General features: G+C 41.2%; 3 protein-coding genes across 7 annotated transcripts; all 3 read right to left on the bottom strand.

The window, feature by feature from the left end:
* Positions 1–2,659: 2,659 nt before the first annotated feature.
* On the bottom strand, positions 2,660–4,591 carry ndufa4a (NDUFA4 mitochondrial complex associated a). The gene is made up of 4 exons (XM_020655604.3): positions 4,431–4,591; positions 3,602–3,690; positions 3,357–3,417; positions 2,660–2,946 (listed from the first exon to the last, which is right to left on the bottom strand). The coding sequence occupies exons 1-4, from the start codon at positions 4,470–4,472 to the stop codon at positions 2,890–2,892; spliced, it is 249 nt and encodes an 82-aa protein (XP_020511260.1). The 5' UTR covers positions 4,473–4,591; the 3' UTR covers positions 2,660–2,889.
* A 1,414-nt stretch (positions 4,592–6,005) lies between these two features.
* Positions 6,006–13,242, bottom strand: slc35b1 (solute carrier family 35 member B1). The gene is made up of 9 exons (XM_020655603.3): positions 12,617–13,242; positions 11,536–11,639; positions 11,209–11,339; positions 11,071–11,101; positions 9,931–10,091; positions 9,694–9,820; positions 7,872–7,978; positions 7,193–7,346; positions 6,006–6,712 (listed from the first exon to the last, which is right to left on the bottom strand). The coding sequence occupies exons 1-9, from the start codon at positions 12,739–12,741 to the stop codon at positions 6,660–6,662; spliced, it is 993 nt and encodes a 330-aa protein (XP_020511259.1). The 5' UTR covers positions 12,742–13,242; the 3' UTR covers positions 6,006–6,659.
* Positions 13,243–13,389: 147 nt separating this feature from the next.
* fam117aa (family with sequence similarity 117 member Aa) lies at positions 13,390–21,726 on the bottom strand. Of its 5 annotated transcripts, XM_065964413.1 has the most exons (9): positions 21,166–21,722; positions 19,610–19,755; positions 17,091–17,186; positions 16,789–16,905; positions 16,045–16,161; positions 15,713–15,880; positions 15,613–15,670; positions 15,345–15,519; positions 13,390–15,026 (listed from the first exon to the last, which is right to left on the bottom strand). In XM_065964413.1, exons 1-9 carry the CDS (start codon positions 21,287–21,289, stop codon positions 14,813–14,815), a joined length of 1,215 nt encoding a protein of 404 aa, XP_065820485.1. In that variant the 5' UTR covers positions 21,290–21,722; the 3' UTR covers positions 13,390–14,812. The 5 variants fall into 5 exon arrangements, with proteins under 5 accessions (XP_065820485.1, XP_020511267.2, XP_065820487.1 ...); XM_020655611.3 differs by having other exon boundaries at positions 15,613–15,880; positions 21,166–21,716; XM_065964416.1 differs by having other exon boundaries at positions 14,857–15,026; positions 15,362–15,519; positions 15,613–15,880; positions 21,166–21,726.
* Positions 21,727–22,151: the final 425 nt, after the last annotated feature.

The following is a 22,151-nucleotide window of genomic DNA, read 5'->3' as shown; positions in this document are numbered from 1 at the left end:
AATTAAAACACTTGTGTGTATGTTGAAACAAGTACATAAAGTTTATCCATCCTTCCTTGCCTTGCACTCACTTTGAAACTCATACAGCCACTATCAAGATGCTTTAGTGAGGACTTTGTTAGTATGAAAACTGCAGGATTCTCTGCACTCCCCCTGTGGCTGCTCTGCCTCACCTTTGGCGTGACCTTTAGAAGACAATTTGCAGCCGTAGCAATCGCTCTGCGCCTCGCCTCACATTATTTTCCCTCATTATTTTTTCAATGTTACCTTTGCAGTGGGGCAGAGAAAGGGTTGGATTCCACACAGGGGTCGGGGGTCAGGAGTAAGAGGGTAAAGATGCAGGTCAGATTGGCTCTACAGTTGTGGACAGCCTATGTCCTCTGAGAATTCACTGCCATAAAGCCATTTAAACTCTGAACCCTCCAGCTGTCTGTCAAAAACTGACCCTTAGTGGTGACTGTTTTTAGGTTGGGCAGTTAAGAAAGCTCCTCAGCAAGCAGACATGGTGTTGGAGGTTTCTAGAGGTCTTAATTGTCAGAAAACAATAACTTCCCTTTTTTTTTTTTATCCCAGCAGTATTAAAATGGTCCTTTTAGTCATGCTGCTAGCACGGCTTTGGGGCATGTTGATCAGTGCACTCTAGTAGACCGACAATATGCAAACTGTTACATTAAACACACATAATCTTTCACAGAGATTAATGGCCTAAATATTCAAAGTTCTCATGATTTATTCACAGATTATTGAACTTTTCCTTAGCACGACTACAGTTGAAATTTGTGCTTCTGATTCATAATGTATGACAACTATTAAAAGGATTTGAACTGGCAATAAACCCCCATATATTGTTAACTCTTTGCCTTCTACCGTCGTCGTAAAAGCACGTTATAATGCATGTGACTGTTAGTAAGCCCATCACTGCAGAGCCTCAATGAGCTGTAGTGACGACTGTAGACTTGTTGGTTTTTAACAGACTTTATAAAATATGGACGTAGTCTCTGTGACATCACCCATTAGTTCCTAAAGAGGGGCTTTGAAGCCCATTGATGAGGGTCGCCATATTGGAAGGTCTATCTCCACCTAACTTTCAAGCAGTCTAGTGACAGGCAAAGAGTTTGAGTAAAGGCGGGTCTCACTCTCCGCCCATCTGTCTGTCAAATCAGCTGCTTCCTGGGCTTTCCTAGACTGCCTGAAGTGGACAATTGAGGAGCTTCACTTTCATGCATGTTGGAGGTTGCCACTTGTTTTGTATTTTACAGTCATAACAACATAACCAAAGGAACAATTTCTGGCATTTTATTCTTCAGATGTCGAAAATATTAACATTCAAAATCATGAATGCAAAATGTTCAAACACAATCCTCATAATGTTTTTTATAAAAGTATATAAAAGCCCTGATTTACAAAGGGATCATCTGTACTGTAAAAACCCTTAATGCAAACTTAGCTGTTTATGTCAAGTAAACCCGTTACGACTGTTGTTGCATTCAATACAAGAAACCGGATGCTTCACTTGGCATTTCAAGGTGAGATAATTTCGCTTGGCAATTTAAAATAATCACTAAAAAACAGAGACAGGTAGCTAATAACGTCCAACTACACTGGCAGCATGAAATAACGCTGCCTTTAACTGAGAGGTGATTCATTAGTTCTTTACTTTCATCTTTTTTTCCCTTCTATCAGCCTACAACAGGTCTTTGTTGTCTAGCCACACAGCATGTCACTTATTTTCATTTTGCCTTCACCAAATTGAAAATCACAAGTCACGTCAACAAATAAATGAGCTCGGCACAATTCACGTATTTTCACATTATTTGAAATATTGGAAAAGTGAAGCTCTTACAAACTGTGCCAAAGTAAATTTTCATTTCACCAGATGAGAAAAAAAAAACATCCAGTCATTGAGGTGGGTTAAGTTTTAGATGTGGCCTTCTGCGCAAATACAAAGGTCTCCTTGACATTTTCGGCACAGCGTTGGCTGCTCATCCTTGTCGCATTTCTCAGAGCTGCAGGGACGGCGCGACCTGTTGACATTTACAAGCTCATCTGGATGAGAATGATGGCATTCTATAAGGAGTCACACCTCCACGTCTCCCACTATAGAGTCCTGTTTCCTCTGCTTTAGTGTCACACATGGACATGTTATTGCTTTAAACAAACATAAGTCAACCTTTACTGGAGAGATCAGGTTACTGCTCTCATCTTTTTCCAGTGCGCATCAGTAGAATCTTTTGAAAGCTTGGAATGATTGCAGTTGATGTACAGGACAGCTGGTTGGCCTAACAACTGGACTGAATACTTGAGGTTTCATCACCTTATTATCTGGAATGTCACAGCCACTACCAGAGGGACCCGCTGAAACGCCACCAGGTAGAAGTCTGCCCCTGCTATACTGATAAGGCTCTGGAAAGCAGCCAAGACCTGTGCCACGTAATGCAACAGCAGCTGAGTGAAGGCAGGACGGAGGTGAAACGAGGAGAAAGCAACACTCTGCTTCAATAACAGCCAGGCATGATGTAACTGTAAACAATGTGGTCTGGGTGGTAAAGCAAATTAAGTATAACAGATATGCATTAAAAAGACAAAACAAACAAAGATGATGCAGTATATGGAAAGCAAAATGCTCATTGATAAAAACACAACAAAAAAAAGGACCGAATTATTTTCTCTGTATGGAGGAGAAAAGACTCCTTCAATTTATTGACAACCACTGACAATCAAAATCAATAGACACGGTTTCAAAAGAACCAATGAGATGCAATGGGGAAACTTAAATATGAATCGTTGTGCGGGTGAAGCCTCTGCATCCCTCAGGCTCCTGGAGATAGTTCAACGTAGCGCTGTGCGGATCAGCTCGTCTTTGTACTTTTGGTCCAGCAGACGTGATGTTTAGAAATCTGGGCCCTGCTTCTTCAGCTTGCTGTAGTCCATGTTAACAGCGTAAAACTGAGAACACAAACAAATCGAAGGTCAGGAACAAACACTTCCAATACAATAATGGGAAATGGGGAGTTTTTGTTTTAGGGTACTGTCCTTCAATCTTAGACAATTATTATTATTTATTTTTTGATTGATTAAAGCTTCTTGTAATAAATTTAGATGTTCTTGGCAATATTACAGATTCTTTAAACTCCTACTATTGCTTTTGAAGTTAACGACTTCATCAGATTTGTTAGTGAAGGTCAGATTTAACCAGATTATGTCCTTTGATTAATCAGACTAATAGACTAAATCCCATGGCTCAGCACAAACCTGGCAAAATTCCATCATGAGCCCTGAACTAAAACACCTTTTCTCAACAGCAATTGAAATCAACACAGCATTAATTGAAAGGTAAGAGGGGGACTGGGGCACACCTTGTACTGATCAGTGGGGGCCATCTTGTTCCAGGGCTCTGGGTTGTTCTTGCGATCCCAGCTGCAGAGAAGAAAACAGGGTCACGACAGCTAAATCAACAGAGAAAAACTGTAAGATACATTCCCCCCCTCTTCTAACATGCATTTCTAATTAAATGTAGATTCACCCACATACTTGGGATGTTGTGAGGGAGAAGGAATTACATTTTTTTTTTTATGTATTGTGTCATAAATGTTCTCCTCACCAGACATCAGGGTTTCTCAGGCCCAGACGTGCCAGGTACATCATGGACATGGCTGCTCCTCCACCGATGAAGAAGAAGAGTGGGATCAGCTGTGATGTCAGACAAGAAGGTTAGACCCTTTGTTACCTTAAAAGTCAACTTGGAGGCGTTTTAAGAGAAAACACAGAGACTGCAGACAGCTTTTATATACAGAAACAGTTGCCCTACTAAACTAACTAAGGCTTACACACATTTGCAACTAACACATGCCCATTAAATGTGACTGTAATGCACTTCAACATAACCTCAAGCCAGTTGCCCTTGCGACCTGAAGCTGTCATGTGTTGAGATTAGTCAGTTTAAACCCATTATTTGCTTTATTTACATATTTTTATCAGATACAACTTCTTAACCAAGCTAGTCTATTCAAATGGAATTCAAATTCTTAAGTAACATCGCGTACACCTTGCTAAATATATACTTTTCTTGTACGTAAACATCACGCACAGCTATTCGCTACCTAGCCAGCTGACTTGCTAACTAGTAGCATCAAATGCTACTTTCAGCTCAGCAGCGGACCCTCTTCTGGTGACCTGATTTGACTCCTAAGCATCGACTGCCACAAGTTTTTACACTCGTGTTATACTAAATTCAATTAATTTGTAAAAACAAAAAAAACAAAAAACAATGAAGCATCCTTCTTGTTGGACCAAAATGTCTCAAAGTCAGTGCGGTCAAAGACTAGTTGTGCTAAGCTAAGTTAGCTACACTAACTCGCAGGGAAGGGTCAGGTTTACAATAACAACTCTTGAAATTCATATTTATTGTAAATAAACGGGGGTGTACTCACGGCTGGGTGGCTTCTCAGCTGTTTGCGGACTGTGGCGAGCATTTTTTTGGTAGTTGTTTAGATGGATTTATCTCAATTTGTACAGGAATAAACGGATTACCGACAGTGTTGCCAGAGCGCTGCGCAATTTCATCTGCAGGTTTGAGCGGAAGGAAAGGCCGAGAGAAGTAGGATGCTGCACAGACTGCCTGACCGTCAGCAGCGAAAAACACATGTTTAGTAGTTATTATTATTAATATTATTATTATATGACATGTGTAATGTATAGCTGTGAAACTGCATGTAATAAATGCAGATTTATTTAGTATTGTTTCATTAAAATGTTTTCTCGATTCAACTTTTACAGCATTTTATTCTGGCAAAACTAACTTAAAAAAAAAAAAAAATGTCCCTTTTATTTATTTTTATTTCATTTGTCAATTTTATTTCATTAAAAAAAAAAAAACAATAAAGTTAAGAAAAACAAACAAACATAAAAATCTCAAATTTTGAATGAAAAGGAGCAGAAAGATTAATCTTATAATATTTGCTTTCAACCCGAAACAAAACCAGCCCAAACACCCATACTGATATAAGTCACTCACCAAGTCGTCTTACTTTATAATTTAAAATAATAATGTAAAAAAGGTTCAGAAGAGATTATCTTTTTCTTTTTTTTAGGTGGTAGTAGGTTATTATCTTTACCTTATGTAACATTAATTGTTCAATTTTAGATTATAATGCAGCATTAAGTGAAAAGCAGCTAATTAGTTATCAACTTCTCTGAAGAACATGATGGAGATAACCAGTTTATTGCTCCAGTGCAGTCTCCTTTATCAATGCGAGTTGAACAGTCCTTACAACAATATAACAGCAGGGGGCGCTGTTTTTTTTCACCAGATTAGAGAGAAGCTACATTTGTTTTCAACAGTACCTAAATCAGGGTTGGGCCACATGCGGCCCCCATCAACCCTAAACGTGGCCCTCAGGTCATTTTTTACACATCAATTAATTGGAAACATTTAGAAAACATGACAAAATCTGCCATGAAATCATGAAAATCAGAAATATGTACATAATATTTGACAACTGGTATATGTTAAGATAAATTTGAGACATAATTGACCGTAATTGATTTTGTATACTACAATTTGGCCCTCTGGCAGTGAGAATTAAATGAATGTGGCCCTTGCTGTGACCAAAGTTGCCCCCTCCCTGACCTAAATTATAACAATTATAACACCCGTGCTTAAACGGTTATATCTCCGGTACATTCCCACTTTTATATTGGATTAAACACTATTATTTAAGCAGACGACACAGGCTTGGGGCGTAGTGACATCTTTTTTCAATAATTTTGAGTTTAAGTAATGAATGGTTAAACACCTTGGTAATAAACTATTTCATTAAAAACAGGTTGAATAAGTAGGTTGCCTGTGGTTATCTTTTTCCCTTCTAGCATTAATAAGTGCTGATCAATATAATGTGCTTGTTTGCTATTTTTGAGTCAGAAATCAACCAGAGATGAGAATCTAGACCAACTAAAGATTTCCGAACCATTAAAGTTTTCCTAAAACAAAACAAAAGACACCATGATTTTATAACAATTTCCCTTTTTAAGTTACGTTCAGCTAGAAGAAAATAAAGTTCAAACAATTCAATAGTAAGATTGGACATAACACAATAGTTTACATACAACCGTTTATATTTTATAATAACATGATGCTTGGCCAAATGTTTGCCAAGAAATTGACTACATGTGTGATTATTGCACATATTCAAGCGTCAACTTGTAAACCAAACCTTTTTTGGAAGTTTATGATTGAAATGTAGGAGATTTCTGTTTCAGGCCTTGCTTGTTTCAGTATCTATCCGAGGGGGGTGAGTTGGTTTCAAAAACAGATACTTGTCTCTTTGTCTTACAGCCCTTCATAATTCCTCTGCTGCTGTGTGGCGTCTTGCAGTTAAAAACAAAAAGATGCGAGTGGCTTCTTTGCAGTTCATCCAGGACTTGATCCCAAGTTAACCGTGTCTCTTCAACATATCCACTGTACACAACAGAAGCTGAAGTTGAAAATTACAAGAGCTCCCTTAAACACAGTGAAGTTAAAGATCTGACCATAGCAACAAAAAAAACAAACCCCGAGGCACATACAGGATGCCTGTTCATGATGTCATGTGAAAATAAGATACTGGCTATAGAGTGTTTCTTCTTGTTCTGCAATCTTTCCCTCAGGTGCGCCGTATGTTTCAGTGGGTCGTCTTCTTTGGGCCCTTGCCAAATTTAGCATCAAATCCGAGACCTGAAGTGAGAAAACCAAAGACACGTGATTAAACAGTAAGGGTTAGCATCAGTAGCTAAACACAAATGATGTTACACTTAGGTTCTCACTATTGGCTTTTACAAATTCAACCTTTAAAAACACAAAACATCATGAGCATTTGAACATCTTATTGAAACATGTCAGTGTTAAATGTAATTACTGACTTACAGCTATTCTCTCAATGCATTATTTACCATACAGTTTACATAGGAAGTCTAAGTGCTCCCCAATTGGGCCTTAGTTTTTTTTGTTTTTTCATAAACCCATACAGTAACCATCTCGGGCAACAACTTATGGCTTCAAACATGTTTTTGCAAGCAGTTTACCATTGAAGACATCGATTTTAAAACAAACCATGCACCAATTAGAAAAATATGGGCTCTTTGGAGCTGGGCCAAAAAGACAGTGACACTGAATCCAGAGAGGGCAACAACGTGCTTAAACAGAATAAACTCTCACCGAGAAACACCAGGATGGTGCCAACCCACTGCATTGTGCTCATAACGTTGCCGAACAGAATAACCGAGCCGAGGATGGTGAAGAACTTCCTGGTGGTGGTGACGATGGAGCAGGTCAGGGGCCCAAAGTACACCACCGTCATGAAGATGAAGGTCTGGATATGGAATTTAAAAAAAAAAAAAAAAGACATTTGGACACACACACACACACACACACACACACACACACACACACACACACACACACACACACACACACACACACACACACACACACACACACACACACACACACACACACACACACACACACACACACACACACACACACACACACACACACACACACACACACACACACACACACACACACACACACACACACACACACACACACACACACACACACACACACACACACACACACACACACACACACACACACACACACACACACACACACACACACACACACACACACACACACACACACACACACACACACACACACACACACACACACACACACACACACACACACACACACACACACACAAGGTTCATGACATAAAATAAGTAATTCCAAAGCTTTTACTCAAGGACATATTTATTTCGCAACACAATATGGCTCATCATCTACGTGCACCTTCATCATCAAGCCCTCTTCTCCAGACACTCACCTGGCCTAAAGCACTGGTTACTCCGAACAGAAGAATGTTGTAGATGATGCTCGGGTTGCGTTCAGTAAAACTAAGGAAGTCCCAAACTTCCCCTGTCCACAACACAGCTGAAAGCAGAAGAACAAAAAAGCATTGATGATGAATTTAGTGTCACACATTTGTTTCTTGATCATCTTTGGCACAGACGTGTAGAAACCAAATCAAAGCACAAATGTTCACAGCGTGGTCATATAGCACCACCGTGTGGAGTAATGCTGGAACAACATTTAGATTGAAATCTTTGTGTGGGGGCGTCATTAATCCGTGGGAGTGACGGTACTAGAAAACCTTCCTATCTTGGGAAATAACAGCACTTCAAAGCGATCAAAGGCAGAATTATTGCAAGGGTAGCAAAAGCGTCTTAAACGGAGGACGTCTGAAGACTTTACAACGCAGTTTAACTCTGGATTCTTTTAAAACAAATACAGCCTTTTTTTTTGTGATACGCCCTTTTAAAGCAAGAAGCAGATATGCAGCAGAGATGGAAACCTTCTCAGAGATAGAAGACGCTGCCAATTAGTTTGCTATAAGACAGATAACAGGCTCCCAGTTCTCATGCTGCTTTTGATCGTATCTTTCAGCCCATTAGTGCCTCACATTAGAAAACACCTCATTAGACCCCATTTGTTTTACGCACCTTAGTCTTTACAGTATTGAGGCAACAAAAGGTGCAGCATTCCTTATCTATAAAAGAGAACACTGAACACTTTCCCCTCCACTGAATTAATGACATTCTGCAACTCGGAAAATTGTGATCACCTTTTTCCGAAAAAGCCTCTAATGCAGATCATATTGTTTACTGATTGGAACGCCATTACTTCGAGCATCACAGCAGCTGTTTGTTGTGGTCAAAAGGAACGCAGCACATTACAGAGACAGCTATGACACAACTCGGCTGTAACCATCAATCACCTTCAAAAAGATAAAACGTCAAGCTGCAGTTTGATCGTGTGTTGAGTTTACGAGCAGTTTAAGAAGACAGCATGGTCAAAAAAAAAAGAGCTTAACCCCGTATTTAAGATATACTTAGTGATGCACCGATGCGTCGGTATTGGCCGATTGCTTCCCTGTTGACAGACATCGGCCTATCAGCAAATAATGTCGCATGCCCCCATGTCAGTGGCTGACGTGTATCTGTTGTGTTGCATAAATATAATGCATGTTAGTATGCGTAACTGCTGATTCCAGAAGAGGACCTGTTTGACAAAGTCTTATTTGTTTTCATGTTAATTGAGAAGGAAACTGTCGGCAGTGATGCATAATCACATCCCTCATTGAAAATATAGACGTGAATAATTACCAAAATGGAAAAACAATGTAATCTGCCATTGGCTACCCTGTTAAACATCAGTGTTCACAATGGGTGGATTCTAAAAATCATCTGATCTGGGATTTAGGTTAAGGAAACCCAATGAGTGGCATTTACAAGTTTAAGCTCAAGCAATAGGCAACAACATGCCAATCAGTGCCAGGTTCTGCACAGTAACACTACATCAGTTTGATGAAAATATAACTCAGAACTGTATGATGCCACAAAAGTTCACTGATTTACCTGTAAATCTTTTAAAGTGGGATTATTAAGGGAAAGCTTGACAACAGAACACTCAGCGCACCAGTCTTTCTGTATCGTTCTGTGATATTTTGGCAGTACTGAACCACATCAAGGTGATTCTTCTCATTAGTTTCTCCTCTCTGACAGCAGGGAGCCAATCAGGAAACAGCCTCGGTGCAGGCACATGTTCAGGCGAGACAGGAGTTTGGCAGAGAGCAACAGCGGACTCACCCAGTCCCAGCACCAGAGTAGACCACAAGTTGATGTTGAGCATCATGTGGTTGGCACTCGTCTGGAAGCGGGCCCTCATGTGGTCCTGCGCCACACCAGTGAGGCCGTCCAATGTCAGCGAGACGAGCTATGACGCAGCAGACACAAAACAATGAAAGAGAAGTGTCACATTAATTTACAACACATGGTAATAAATGTGCTATGAAATGGATGGGACACAAAGGCGTATGAACTCACCAACAGAATCTCTCCAAACCCAAACACATGGTCGTCTGCAACCGCTGAGCTCTTGTTTGGTTTGTAGAGAAACAGAGCGACACCGCTCACAATGAGCAGCACACACAGGTACTTAGCCAGAGGATACTTCTTCCTCAGTATTGTCACACCAAGGATCATCACTGCAACAGCACAACAACAGCATGGTGGATGGTTTGTAGCCATGGATATCACAGGGACATCGCTACAGTTTGCATTAATCCTACCTTGGATACAGTGTCAGGTCTACAACCCTGTGAGGGGGCAAATATGGATGGAGTGTGTTTGAGTGTCAGAATGTGAACTCGAGATAACCAAGAAGTAAGAGTGGGGATATAACATTCAACGTCTAAACACAACATACTGTAGCCTGAGGAACAGACTGTATATTTGGAGGAGAAAAAAAAAAAAAGTGTACTCAGTGTACTCCTTGAACAGTTTAAACAGTTTCACTTGAACCTGTACTCTATTCACAGCACATTACACCACGACACCTGCAAGGTTCTGGGTCCGTCAATATTGACACAGATTAGCATGAAGTTTAGACTAGAAGGAGGGCGGTGAAATGACTGCACATTTTTTTCAATGACAAAATCTACACAACGTTGATGAGTCCATCTAAGAATCTTTTGATTGATTTTTAATTGCTCTTATTCTTTCATTCTTTCTTCGATTGTATGTATTTTCCTTGTTGATCTTTTGTGTTTGCCTTATTGTTTGAATTGTAAACACTACTCTCTCTGTTTGGCTTGACTGTTGATGTTTGTTGTGTTATTTTCCTGAGTTCCTGACTCTGCCTCGTCTTTCAAAGCACTTTATAAACACCTGTTTTTAAACGTGCAATAAGAAATACAATTATCATTATTAATGTGTTTCATAGACATGATACAACAACAAATAAGCAATTTTGTTATGTGAAGAACATGAGATGTATGAATGAACTGTACCTGATCATGAGTTGGGTGTTTTAACTAACTCTCTCTGTTTTGTTCAAAGATTTTGTAGAATCCAGAACAGAGAAATATATATATATATAAAGGCCTTGTAATCACATGTTACTAATACCAGCTAGTTTTCTATAAGTAGTAGTTTAGGCAGGTAAATAGTAACGTCATCATGTACCTGGTATAGGTTTGCAGGATTTCCCCAATACCTAAAAATGTAAAAACATAGCTTTAGGATACTATGGCACAATGTATTATTAGTACAAAAAAACAACACAAACAAATTGTGGCAAGTTTTTGAAATTGGCAGATTCACCTGTGTGGGGTAGTTGACATACAGAAGGGCAGAGTTACTAGAGACCATGGCTCCAAGATAAGAAAGGGAACACACTCCATAGAGCCAGCTCTTAGTGGTGTCCGGTTTGGAGCCCTCAAAAAACTGGATCACTAATGATGAAGAGGAATATTTTACTTCATTTAAAAAAATAAAAACACACAACTTGGTCGCTTGTAATGCAAATATTATAGTCAGGTTCATGAGTTATAATAAAAAAAAAAGGAGTGAATTTCTCATTTATGACAATCCAAAGAGATTTCTTTGGAATGTCACAACTTCCTCAATATATATCCAGGACATACTTACAGAATTTAGCAAACAGAGCGCTGATAACACACTGAATGAGGACTAACGTCCGGGCGAATCTGAACTTCTCCTTATTGTCACCCTGACCGTAATCCCCTCTGGTGCTGGAAAGGCCAAACAAATATCTCTGTGTTAGGTGCAGGTATCACTTTCAGTATCCTTCCGGGTAGAAACATGGGATTGAAAGTGGAGTGCTTACACAGTTCTCCAAACTATAAAAAAAGCTTCTCACACAGGAGAGGCCATAATGCATTACATTACAACAGACTGGGTGGGGTGTTAGTGGTGACATTTTGTTTGGGGATCAAGAATTTCTAGCAGCTGTGTTGCTTGCTGTTGTGAATGTGCAGCAAGGAACTAGTGTCAGCATTGATGTTTATTTATTTATTTATTTATTTATTTATTTGTTAGGGACAGTGCATATTAATGAACAGCTGTAAAAAAAAAAAAGCCAGATTACAGCAGAAGTGCTAGTTTCCATCTGTTGTCCCAAATACAACGGCACAAGTGACACAAGACAATAACAAAAGGTGTTAACAATTCAGGTTTGAGAAAAAAATAAACAATATTAGAAGAGGTATCACCAGATTAAATGATCATTTTGAAATGTGATATGATCCCTGCTTTTACTCGTGGCACAAGCAACACCCTGCCAACTGTATCTGATCTGCAATAAAGGCTTCGTTCCCTTTGAGTTTTAAAGTAGCTTGTTAAGATTTGACTTTCACTTGAAGAATGAAAGACAATTATTGTAACTGCAGGCTGATGAGAAAAAAGCATTACCACATCTATTAGAGGCTAATGAAAAAAACACAAAAAAAAACACCTTTGTCAACTAACAAGTACAGATCAGCTGCTTTGGGGATTATGTGCCAACTCTTTGACTTTTGTTAACATGAACGCCAAAAATCAGACAATTTAACATCAAACCATTTCACTTTACCTTTTGCAAAAGTCTTGAGTCAGCACAGTCTGTACTTTGTTGTGCACAAGCATTCAGGCCACCATACAATTTGTGGCAGATTTGGAAACACAACGAAAGGAGGGTGTGGTGGTGTAGTGGTTGAAAGTGGTTACTTACATGGTCTCTTGTAATATCCCGTAGTAAAAGTAACAGACGAAGACTCCGAGGAAGCAGACGGCGAACCGTACCCGCATGTTGTCCCACAGCGAGGCGGGCTTCCCGGCTCCTTTTCCTGCAGCCATGCTGTCGTCCAGCAGCCCCGGGATAGAAACTGACACCGCTGCGCTCCCTGAGCCCCGCAGACCGACGTCCCGCTCCACTGTAGCCGACAGTGACGAGCCCGGAAATGGTGCTCGCGTTTTTTTCTTTTACAGTCTTCCGTTAATTTGAGGTCTCGGTGGTAAATTAAGTGGAAGGCTTTTTCCCGCGAAATATCGTCAAAACGCGTCGCGCACATGCACAGTGTGTCTCAAAGCGCGCTAATGGTACCTCGGATCGGTGAAGCTGCAGACAGACAGCAGGGCATCAGGCTATTTAATCATTGCGTCTTTATTCTAATGTATCTTTTTTTTATTATTATTATTATTATTCTCCGACTACTACTCCTACTTCCACTCAAACACTTTACAGTCATATAAATCCCATTTTCAGCTGGGATATTGGAGAACACACTGTCAATGTGGTTCCATTGAGAAATAAAAGCCTATAGTTAGTTGCAGAAAAGCATTGGCGTCAGGAAAATCGTTTTTTTGAGAAAGGACCATGTTGATGTCACCAGTCTAGCCTGATGAATTTAGTTTAATATATGGCACATTTTTTGCAAAAAAAAAAAAATATGTATGTTCTGCGTCACCACGTCACCACGTCAACACAAAACACTTCCAGAGAGGTGAATTATTACGTTTTCTTATTCACGATCAATGGCTCTACATTTTATTTGGCAGTGGTAAAGGCACCTAATAACAAACACGAGGGCCTTCTTTGAGAATGTCGCAATCCCCTTTTGTCGTAGGATGTGGATTAAAATGATTGGTCCATGTAGGGCCAAAGAGAACCTTCTTTGGCTAATCACAAAGCAGATTTCTGTGAAGTGGGAGGGGCTTACAGCAAATCCACGTGTCAAAATCAGGCACAACAACAAGAGAGAAAACCACAGCAGTTGTTAAGGTGTACCTTATATCACCTTAGTATGAACAGTCAGTGGGTATAACAGAGGACATTCTGGATGCCTGTAATTTTGCAGCTTGTGTCGTCAAAATGGCACACTAAGCATTTATTTTTACTTTTATCACCTTAATATGTAAAACGCATTATCAGGCCAGATGAAACACAGGGCAGGCATATACATTTTTAATCAGTTTTTTTATAGGATCATGCTGAAAGAAACAGCTTTTTTTTTTTTTTTTATCCGTATGAACATTAACTTGAACACATCCATGCCAAGAACAATACTTAAACATCAGCTCTTTTCTAGACAGAACCGCATAGTATAAAAAAAAGCTCATATGAAACAAAATAAAAATCACTGTTATGGACTCAAAATTTATTGATAGCGAAAAAAGAAATTGCAGCAGTGTGGTAAGAGCAAACACGCTGCCGTTTGGTAAAGCTATCAAACCTGTTCCTGTGTATAAAATACAAATGCATCCAAACATTTCTTGGGTGAATACAGAAGAGGTATCACCAGCATAGAAAGATACAAAAATATATATGTCTTCCATACATCTTTCCTATACATGCATGTGTAGAAAACTAGCCACCACAAACGAAAGGCCAAAATAATAAGAATAAATCAGAAAGTGTATCAAATTATCTTTTATCTGAACACCAACCACCAATTCAATTGCAAATGCTAATAAGAAAAGTAATACTTGTGTGTTCCAAGTGCTTTGTTTTTTTTTAATTCACTGACATAAAAAGATCTTAATCTGACTGCAGTTTTTGTCAGAACTGCTGATAGAAATAAAAAATACCAAAAAGAGCAATTTCAGATATAATTCAACCAATTTTTTAAGGTCATTTTCCAGCATTTCCCGAACTTCAGCCTTGTGTTTGTTATTCATAGCACAAATAGGTTTGTATCAAGTATCTCCAAGCATCCTGCAGAGGACGTCATTAATAAAGCCGCCAGATTTTAGGCCAGAGTTCAAATGTGATGTTGAAAAGGCTTACAGTCGCAGAGCCTCTTCATTTGATATCAGTGATCACTGTACATTACAGCAGCAGTGATAACCTAGGCGAATACATCTGGTTTCTGCCAGTCCTGATGGTGCAGTGCGGTTTAGTCCAGAGAGGCTCTGCTCACACATCCACCTACTGCATGCCAAGGTGCCTGGTGGGAGAAGCCTGACCTGGGCAGCCTGTGACTGGAGAGACTGACAGGCCCCGGAAGAGGAGGTCCATGGAGGGCAGGAGGGGCTTCAGAAGACTGACGGGGCAGAAAGCAGAGCCTCCATGGGGGGTGAAGTTGACTTTATTTGGGTCAGGACAAGATGGCTGGAGGAGAGGCTCATCCTGACAGGCAGATCTGAGGGTAAAGAGATGCAGAGACGGTTGGCATGTACCTCAGGATACTTTGTTTTCAAGGGCAGGAAAAGCTTTGCTTATAATTAAACATATTCAGAAAATCTAAATAACAAGTCAGAAACAACATTCATTTTCATATTTCTTTGCTAAATAAGTCGTAGTCAATGCCAGATTATAGGACAGAATGAAAAAAAGTATATTTTATATTCTTAACCATTCTTGGTTCTTGAGGGAGATTATTCCAGCCATAGTGAAAGAAATTGCTAACATACTCATACAGTCAATGCAGGGTGCTTTGGTCTAAAGTGTGTTAACTTACATTGCCTCGTCACATACTTGTATTCTCTCACAGCCCTCTGGCGGCTCGCGCTGGAAAGAGCAGGTTTTGGTGGCACGAGGAGAGGAGGAGCAGGTCTGCATCAGAGGAGGGTCAAGTGCAAATAAGGGGAGCGACATAGACGGAGAGAGATGCAGGTTCCCACAGTCCACTCGCTCTGCAAGGAGTGAAGACGTATACAGCGCTTTTAAACACAGTTGACATCATGCAAAAGTTTAGCATACAGTTGATGTGCCGCGTAGTGTCCAACCTGGTTTTCCAATGGGACAGGGTGAGTGTGACGGAGATATCAGAGACAGGTTCAGAGGGCAGGGGGAGTTTGAAGGTGACAGTAGCAAATGATCCAGAGGACAGGGGGAGTTTGACGGAGACAAAAGCGATGGATCTAGAGGACAGGGAGAGTGAGAAGGAGAGAGGAGGGAAGGATCCAGGGGACCTGGGGACGGCTCACTCTGAGAGCCACTGCTGCATCTCTGGGCAGGGTCCGGGGCCCTGTGGCCATCTGGGATATCTAATATCTGAAATACACAGGAGAAAACAAGAGAAAGGATTAGAGTAAAAACTGAGGGCGTAGGAGACTAATAGTTTTAGGTGGGATAACAATCCAGATTTTTTACATAAACGGTTTAAATTATGTTGAAATAGGATTTTATATTCCACTTTCTGTGCTCTAGAATCTCACCTCGTGCTGATCGTCTGCGTTATCAGAGACAAACACTTCCTCCAGCTCCAAGTTCAAACCTTCAACACTCCGTCTCAGGCGCGAGGCGAGTCTGTTCAGAGGCATCAGGGGCAACGTCTGGAGAAATACAAGAAAAATGAAAATCAATACAGAAGAAGCGTGTCTGGTCGTGGACTTTATGCAACCCTTTTTTTCTATTTAATTACAATTATTTAATGGTGTCTAGCTTCAAACTTCCGGGGTTTGAATTGTGGGACAGTTAATTAAAAATGAAAGATTCTCCGCCAGATATTCAAATATTTAAAAGGAATGGTGATCAAAATAATCCTAATCTAAAATCTAGGACATCTAATAGTAGTGTAGCAGTGCCTGAATTCCACGCACTAAAGGCTGCTCAGGGACTTCACATTCAAAAGTTTTGTATTATTAACATTTCTTTCTGATGTTTTCACCCATGTCTCATGTAAAACCCTTAATGACTGACTTGAGATATTGCCCTTGGCACGGTGTTATATGCTGGTTTCAAATAGTCTTTCTGTGACAGCTTGTCACTAACACACGAGCTTGGATGACAGCAGTTCCTAAGAAAAGCACCTGTGTTTTTTTTTATATCTCTGTTACTAAGCTCCTCCTAGTCTGCCTGTGCTTTGGCATTGGTGGTCGGCACGGACATTTTTTTGTTCTATTCATCCGTTTGTTATCTTTTCATGTTGTCAAAAGAAAATCAGAGAGCAAAAGAGCCACCTGAGAGATGCCTGCAGCGTGACCTGCTGGCAGGGGGTGGCGGTGGGGGAGCTCATGTCCGGCAGGGGGAGGGGCGTGGCGGGAGCGCTTCTGCAACTGGCTCCTCAGCTTTGCCACCTGAAAAAAAAAAAAATGATTCGGGAGTCACTTTTTGATTCATCTGAAAAGCGGGAGGTCACTTGCCTCCCCCTCAGGGGCTGTTAATGTTTCACACCATGAGTGGGGAGGCGTTCAGAGTAAGGGGGGGGTGTGAGAATGAGAAACAGGACAATCGATTCATGAACTGCTGAAGAAGTACTCGCCTCCCTAAGGTGCTCAGCGCTGCCCCACGATGCCGAGCGCTTGTGTCCAACAGCGCTCCTTCTTCCTCGCGTCTCCTCGGCCCAGGAACTCGGAGTCTATGCGGGGGAAAAAAAAAAAATCTGATCACAATGTGTGGACAAAGAGTCCAGTGTTTGAACATTTAAATGTAAGGTAGCAAAATGGCCTGTTTCTGTCATGTTTCAGAGGGCTTCTCTTTTCTTCTTTGTTAAACCCGTTGAGTTTGTATGAACACTACAAGCCAAGGTGCATAACAGAAGTGGAGCGCCACATCTCCACAGCTGTGCCCTGCCACACAGCAGCTGTACAGAGGCAGGCAACGAGAAAACCACAAAACAGCCCTGCTTCAACACGCTTCACAAAAACATCCAAACCGCATCTTTGTAGACACTCTAAATATAGTGCAAGGAAGGGCATTCAACACATTTGTTAGCACTCTTTAAGACACCACACTTATTCACAAAGTCATAAACTGTGGAGGTAAAACGTTATCAGAAAAACAGCCACTTCTTCTTTTGTTAATCACAGCGCCGACGCATCCAATTTTCACTCCTATTGTCATACCGATTTCTTCACATTGACTCTGGATCTTCTACCAGGCTGCGTCTGGTCAACTGCTCCCGACTGCTGGCAGTTCATCATCGATTAAAGCCCAGGCCGAGTTGACCAAGACTCGTAGCCCTCCAGGCTCCAAGTCAGCTGCCTTTCACACACTTAGCAACAACCTGATCCCCTCACTTCTTCATCAAGCCATTCATAAGGTGGCTAACATTACACACAAGTCACATAGCTCTCACTGCCTGACCTGCGGCTATGTCGCGGTCTCCTTTCCCCCTCTGAAATAAAACCTGGTCTTTAGGTGTCGGCCTCACAACTCAAGAGAAATCCTACCGGTGCCATAACAGCCTGCAGACACCATCTCCTGCACCTTACTGTTGACTCACATGCAGTCCATCGCTCGGCTAAATAAGTCAGAATGCCGTAAGAGTCAGTCATACAGAGACATGGGTGTTGAGTTACAGCTGGTGACCCCCACAATCATCCAAAACATGAACATGGGTGGGGGGGGGGGGGGGGGCGGGGGTGGGATCATGGGACTCAAAGCTATAAAAAGACGTACTGGTCTGGCAGGGCTAGTGTTTCCATTTTGAACGCCTCATTAACGCGTATTTAATTCCTGTTTGCGATATGGCGTACATAATATAAATAGTGCTTCCTCCCTTGATTATTTAGCTGATTGATTTATCTGTCAATTCTAGTCACGGGATTAAAAGATGAAAGGAATTTATTAAAGTATAAATTATTCAGTCAGCTGTCTAAAGTGAGAAGATGCTTGCTTTTCCTTAACAGTTCAGACTTAAACGATATTCAGTGACATCACGCAAAACAGAGAAAAGCATTCAATTCTCACATTCAAAAGGCAGGGAGAAGAAAGTATTTGGCGTTATTGCTTAAAAAAAAAAAAAAAAAAGCCTCATAAATGTTGCTTTGATGTCAAATTTGTTGGTGCTCATTTCCTTCTGTTCAATCGAAACTCGTTTTTCATGTGTGCACTCGTGAACATTTCTAGATGACTTCAGGACAGACCTGCCCCTGAAAGTTATTCACACATTTGCCCTCGCAGTGTGACGTTTGGTCAGGAGGAGGCAGGACAAGACAAAGGGATCCTGCAGTCAAAATGTATCACCAGACATCCAAGATGGCAGGCGAAAGCAGACGCTGAAGCTAAAAATGACACTTTTTGCCTTTGCATTAACTGCATTCGGACGCATAGTAGAGTGGAAAAGAGTATGAGGCTGCCTTGTTACTTGAATGACGGTCACACTGGTAAGCTCACTTGTAGCGGGTTATAAACGTCATGGTGAATTTTCCTGACTTACCTACGCTGAAATTTTACTAAGGGCCTGTGAGTGAAGGGTCTAAATAAAGCATTGAACAATCAGTAATATCATCTGTAAGTAATGCAGAGGAACTCTTGCTCAGGCTGGGGTGCATGTGTGTGGTTGAGGCGAGTGCTGGGGGATGGGGTGTCTGTATAATGAGGTCAGGAGGGGTCTGCTCCTCACAATGGGGGCAAAGGGGGTTTCGTTTGGGGTTTTAAACTGCGCGAGGAGCGAGGGTGAGGATGTGGAAGCTTGCTTGATTTTTAGTTGGGGCTTTGTGCATCAGTTAGGAGCAAATACAGTGGGGGGGGGGGGGGCAGCAGAGTTTAAAGAAGAACAAAAACAACTTCATCCAGTTGACTGCCTTCTACCCGCAGCGTCAAACTAGAATAACAAGACACCTGCAGAGCCGACGTCACATATCTCATCTTTTATAGACATCGTTAACACAAGGAAGCCAGCGCAGAGAATCATTTTCCTCTCTGTGTGCGTCTTTTCTGCAACATGAAGCAACAGGTTTCACGGCAAAGGTGTTGAGTAGACCTGCTGTTAATTCTGGTGTTATTGCAGTGATAACACAGATTAATGTGACTGTGCCATGATGTATTAATATTCACCTGTGTCGCCTTGTCGTTGACACAGCTGACAGCAGAGCTCTCTGCCTCTTTGGGCCACTGTCCCTGCAGATAGGGTCCAACGATGGTGTCCAAAGAAAGAGTGCGGCGGATGGTGGGTTTGGGCGGGCGTGCTGACGTTCTGTCAGCTTTTGGGAACACAAAAAGAGACACACAATAAGTCAGTGTGTGTATCAAGTTGTGTAAGGTTCTGGAGGAAACAACGTCTTCTGCAGAAGTTATGTAAAAGCCTGTGAGATCATGTTTAGCTTGCAGCAGCACTGCGTGTGACATTTAATGTGGACAAACATTATCTTAACACCAGTGTTTTACAAAATTGCTCCAAGGCTTCCTCCCCACCAACAAGAATGCAGCGTGCAGAGTTGTGTGTGTGCTCGTTGGCAGCTCTTTGTAATCTCTGACAGGTGTGGACCATGCTATTGACCTGGAGCTAAGCCATCACACAGAATATAGCATATCTACCACACACACACAAACACAAAGCATGCTGTCATCAGCCCGGGTTACAGGCCAGGCAGGATGTATAAATAAACAGCACAGCATGCACATTTGACTTTGATGGATACAGTTAGATGACGACAAGCTCGGCGTAAAACAAAGAGGCTGTTGCTGCGTGAGTATGAAACATGCAGCAGAGATCCCACAGGTCAGAGTGCACGAGGGGCCACTCAGAGTCCAAATAACATTATTATTAGCATAGTGTTGTGTTTCAGGGTTAGCCGTTTCTAGTGTTGACTTTACTTTTCATCTCATAGCATGCTGGAAACTTTTGGAACGAATTCAAATAGCAAAGATAATTGAAATTGAAGAAGTTCGCTGCCTGCATAACCCTTCTTTGTTTCAAATTATTTGAGTGTCAAGTCTGGGATTGAAGTCCAATAGTTGTTCTACTTTCTAGTATGACTAGTTTTACATAGTTTAACAATTTCTGTGATTCAGAATGTAAGAACTTGTTCATTGAAACATGACGTGATCAGAACTACTTCAAGTAAGGTGGATGAGTTTCTTTGGGGATGCAACCTGCTGATTTTTTGTTTTTTGTTTTGTTTTTTTGATAATTTTATTGATGAATCTGAAAAATATTATATTTATGAAACAACTAGTTGACTTTTTGTCCGTAGACTTTCCAATCAGAAGTTTCTCAGAGCACCACTTTTCCATCAGATCAACAGCTATTACAGCTTTTAATAAAACAGATAGTTTGAAAATAGTTGCTGCTTCATTTTTATCACCATGACTCAAACTAATTACTTTGACCTACTTTCCTTTGTGACCCAACACAGATCAAAGTTGGGAAGTGTTTTATTTTTCATCAATCAAATCCACTAAATGTAGGTCGTTACCACCAATAATGTAACCTTAACCACTATAAACAGTCTATTGATGATACCTTGACTCCAGATACATTTTGAAGCTCTGGACCACATGGAGGTAAACTCAGATTTAACCCCTTCCTCATTTTCTGTGTGTGTGTGTGTGTGTGTGTGTGTGTGTGTGTGTGTGTGTGTGAGAGTGTGTGTGTGTGTGTGTGTATTTACCCGTCCTGACCTCCCTGCAGAGGAGAGCGGAACCCCTCTGGAGCTGATACGGGACTGTGGCTCTGAGGGGCAGCAGGCTGGGGTTGCTGCACCCCCGAGGTGTTTCTCCACTTCTGCCCGACATCCCCCACTTCTATCTCGGGTTAAGAAAACACACACACACACACACATACACACACACACACACTCAGCTGGCTTTGCTTTTCTTCCTCTTCGGCACAGGCACCCCTCCCTTGCCCACATTCAATCCATCCTCAGAGCTGATCCACAACTCTGACCGGGCAACCAGCTCAAGTTTTGTTTTGAGAAGATGACCATGATCATTTCTGAGGCTTTTAATAATTCATTTCGGGGTTGCAGAGCGTCCAACTCCTCTTTTTAAAGTCGACTTTTATCCGTCATCCTGCGCAAACAACGCGCTTCTATCGCCGTTGTTTCCTTTTTCTGTTGTAAGCGACTAACACAACAGCTCAGCCCCGTGTGTAAATATCTAGTGTGGTAAGCAGGCCTTCAGTCGACGAGCTAGTTGGCTGCTTCAGAATACTACTGAGCACTTATTGGTCTTCACATCCATCCGTCGCGTAAAGGGAAACTCCTCCCAAAACTTAAAGTTCCCTTTTCACTGTTCTCTCCACCTCCACGTCTGGTCTATACCCCTAGATCCATTCATAGGGCTGTGTACGTGTGGTCTCCAAAGTGAGGTTCAGGGACCTCCAAAGGTCACCAACGAAGCTTTAAGGGTCTGCACCTCACTTGAAATTTCAATTGAAACATCATTAAGAAACGCTAATTACCTTCTTTGCATTGGACTATAAAGTCCATACAACATGGCAATAGTTAGTTGATGAGTTAAGGGGTAATATTTGAATCATTCCAAAGTATTCAGGTAATCATCTTTCCTTTAATAAACTATTAAACAGTGAATGCAACGCTGGTGATTTTGATGTATGATTTTTCACAACGTATACTTTGTAACTGTCACAAAA

Source organism: Labrus bergylta, chromosome 16 (assembly GCF_963930695.1).
Source record: "Labrus bergylta chromosome 16, fLabBer1.1, whole genome shotgun sequence".
Classification (NCBI taxonomy): domain Eukaryota; kingdom Metazoa; phylum Chordata; class Actinopteri; order Labriformes; family Labridae; genus Labrus; species Labrus bergylta.
Note: the sequence above shows the minus strand (reverse complement) of the source record. Positions and strands in the feature narration are given on the sequence as shown.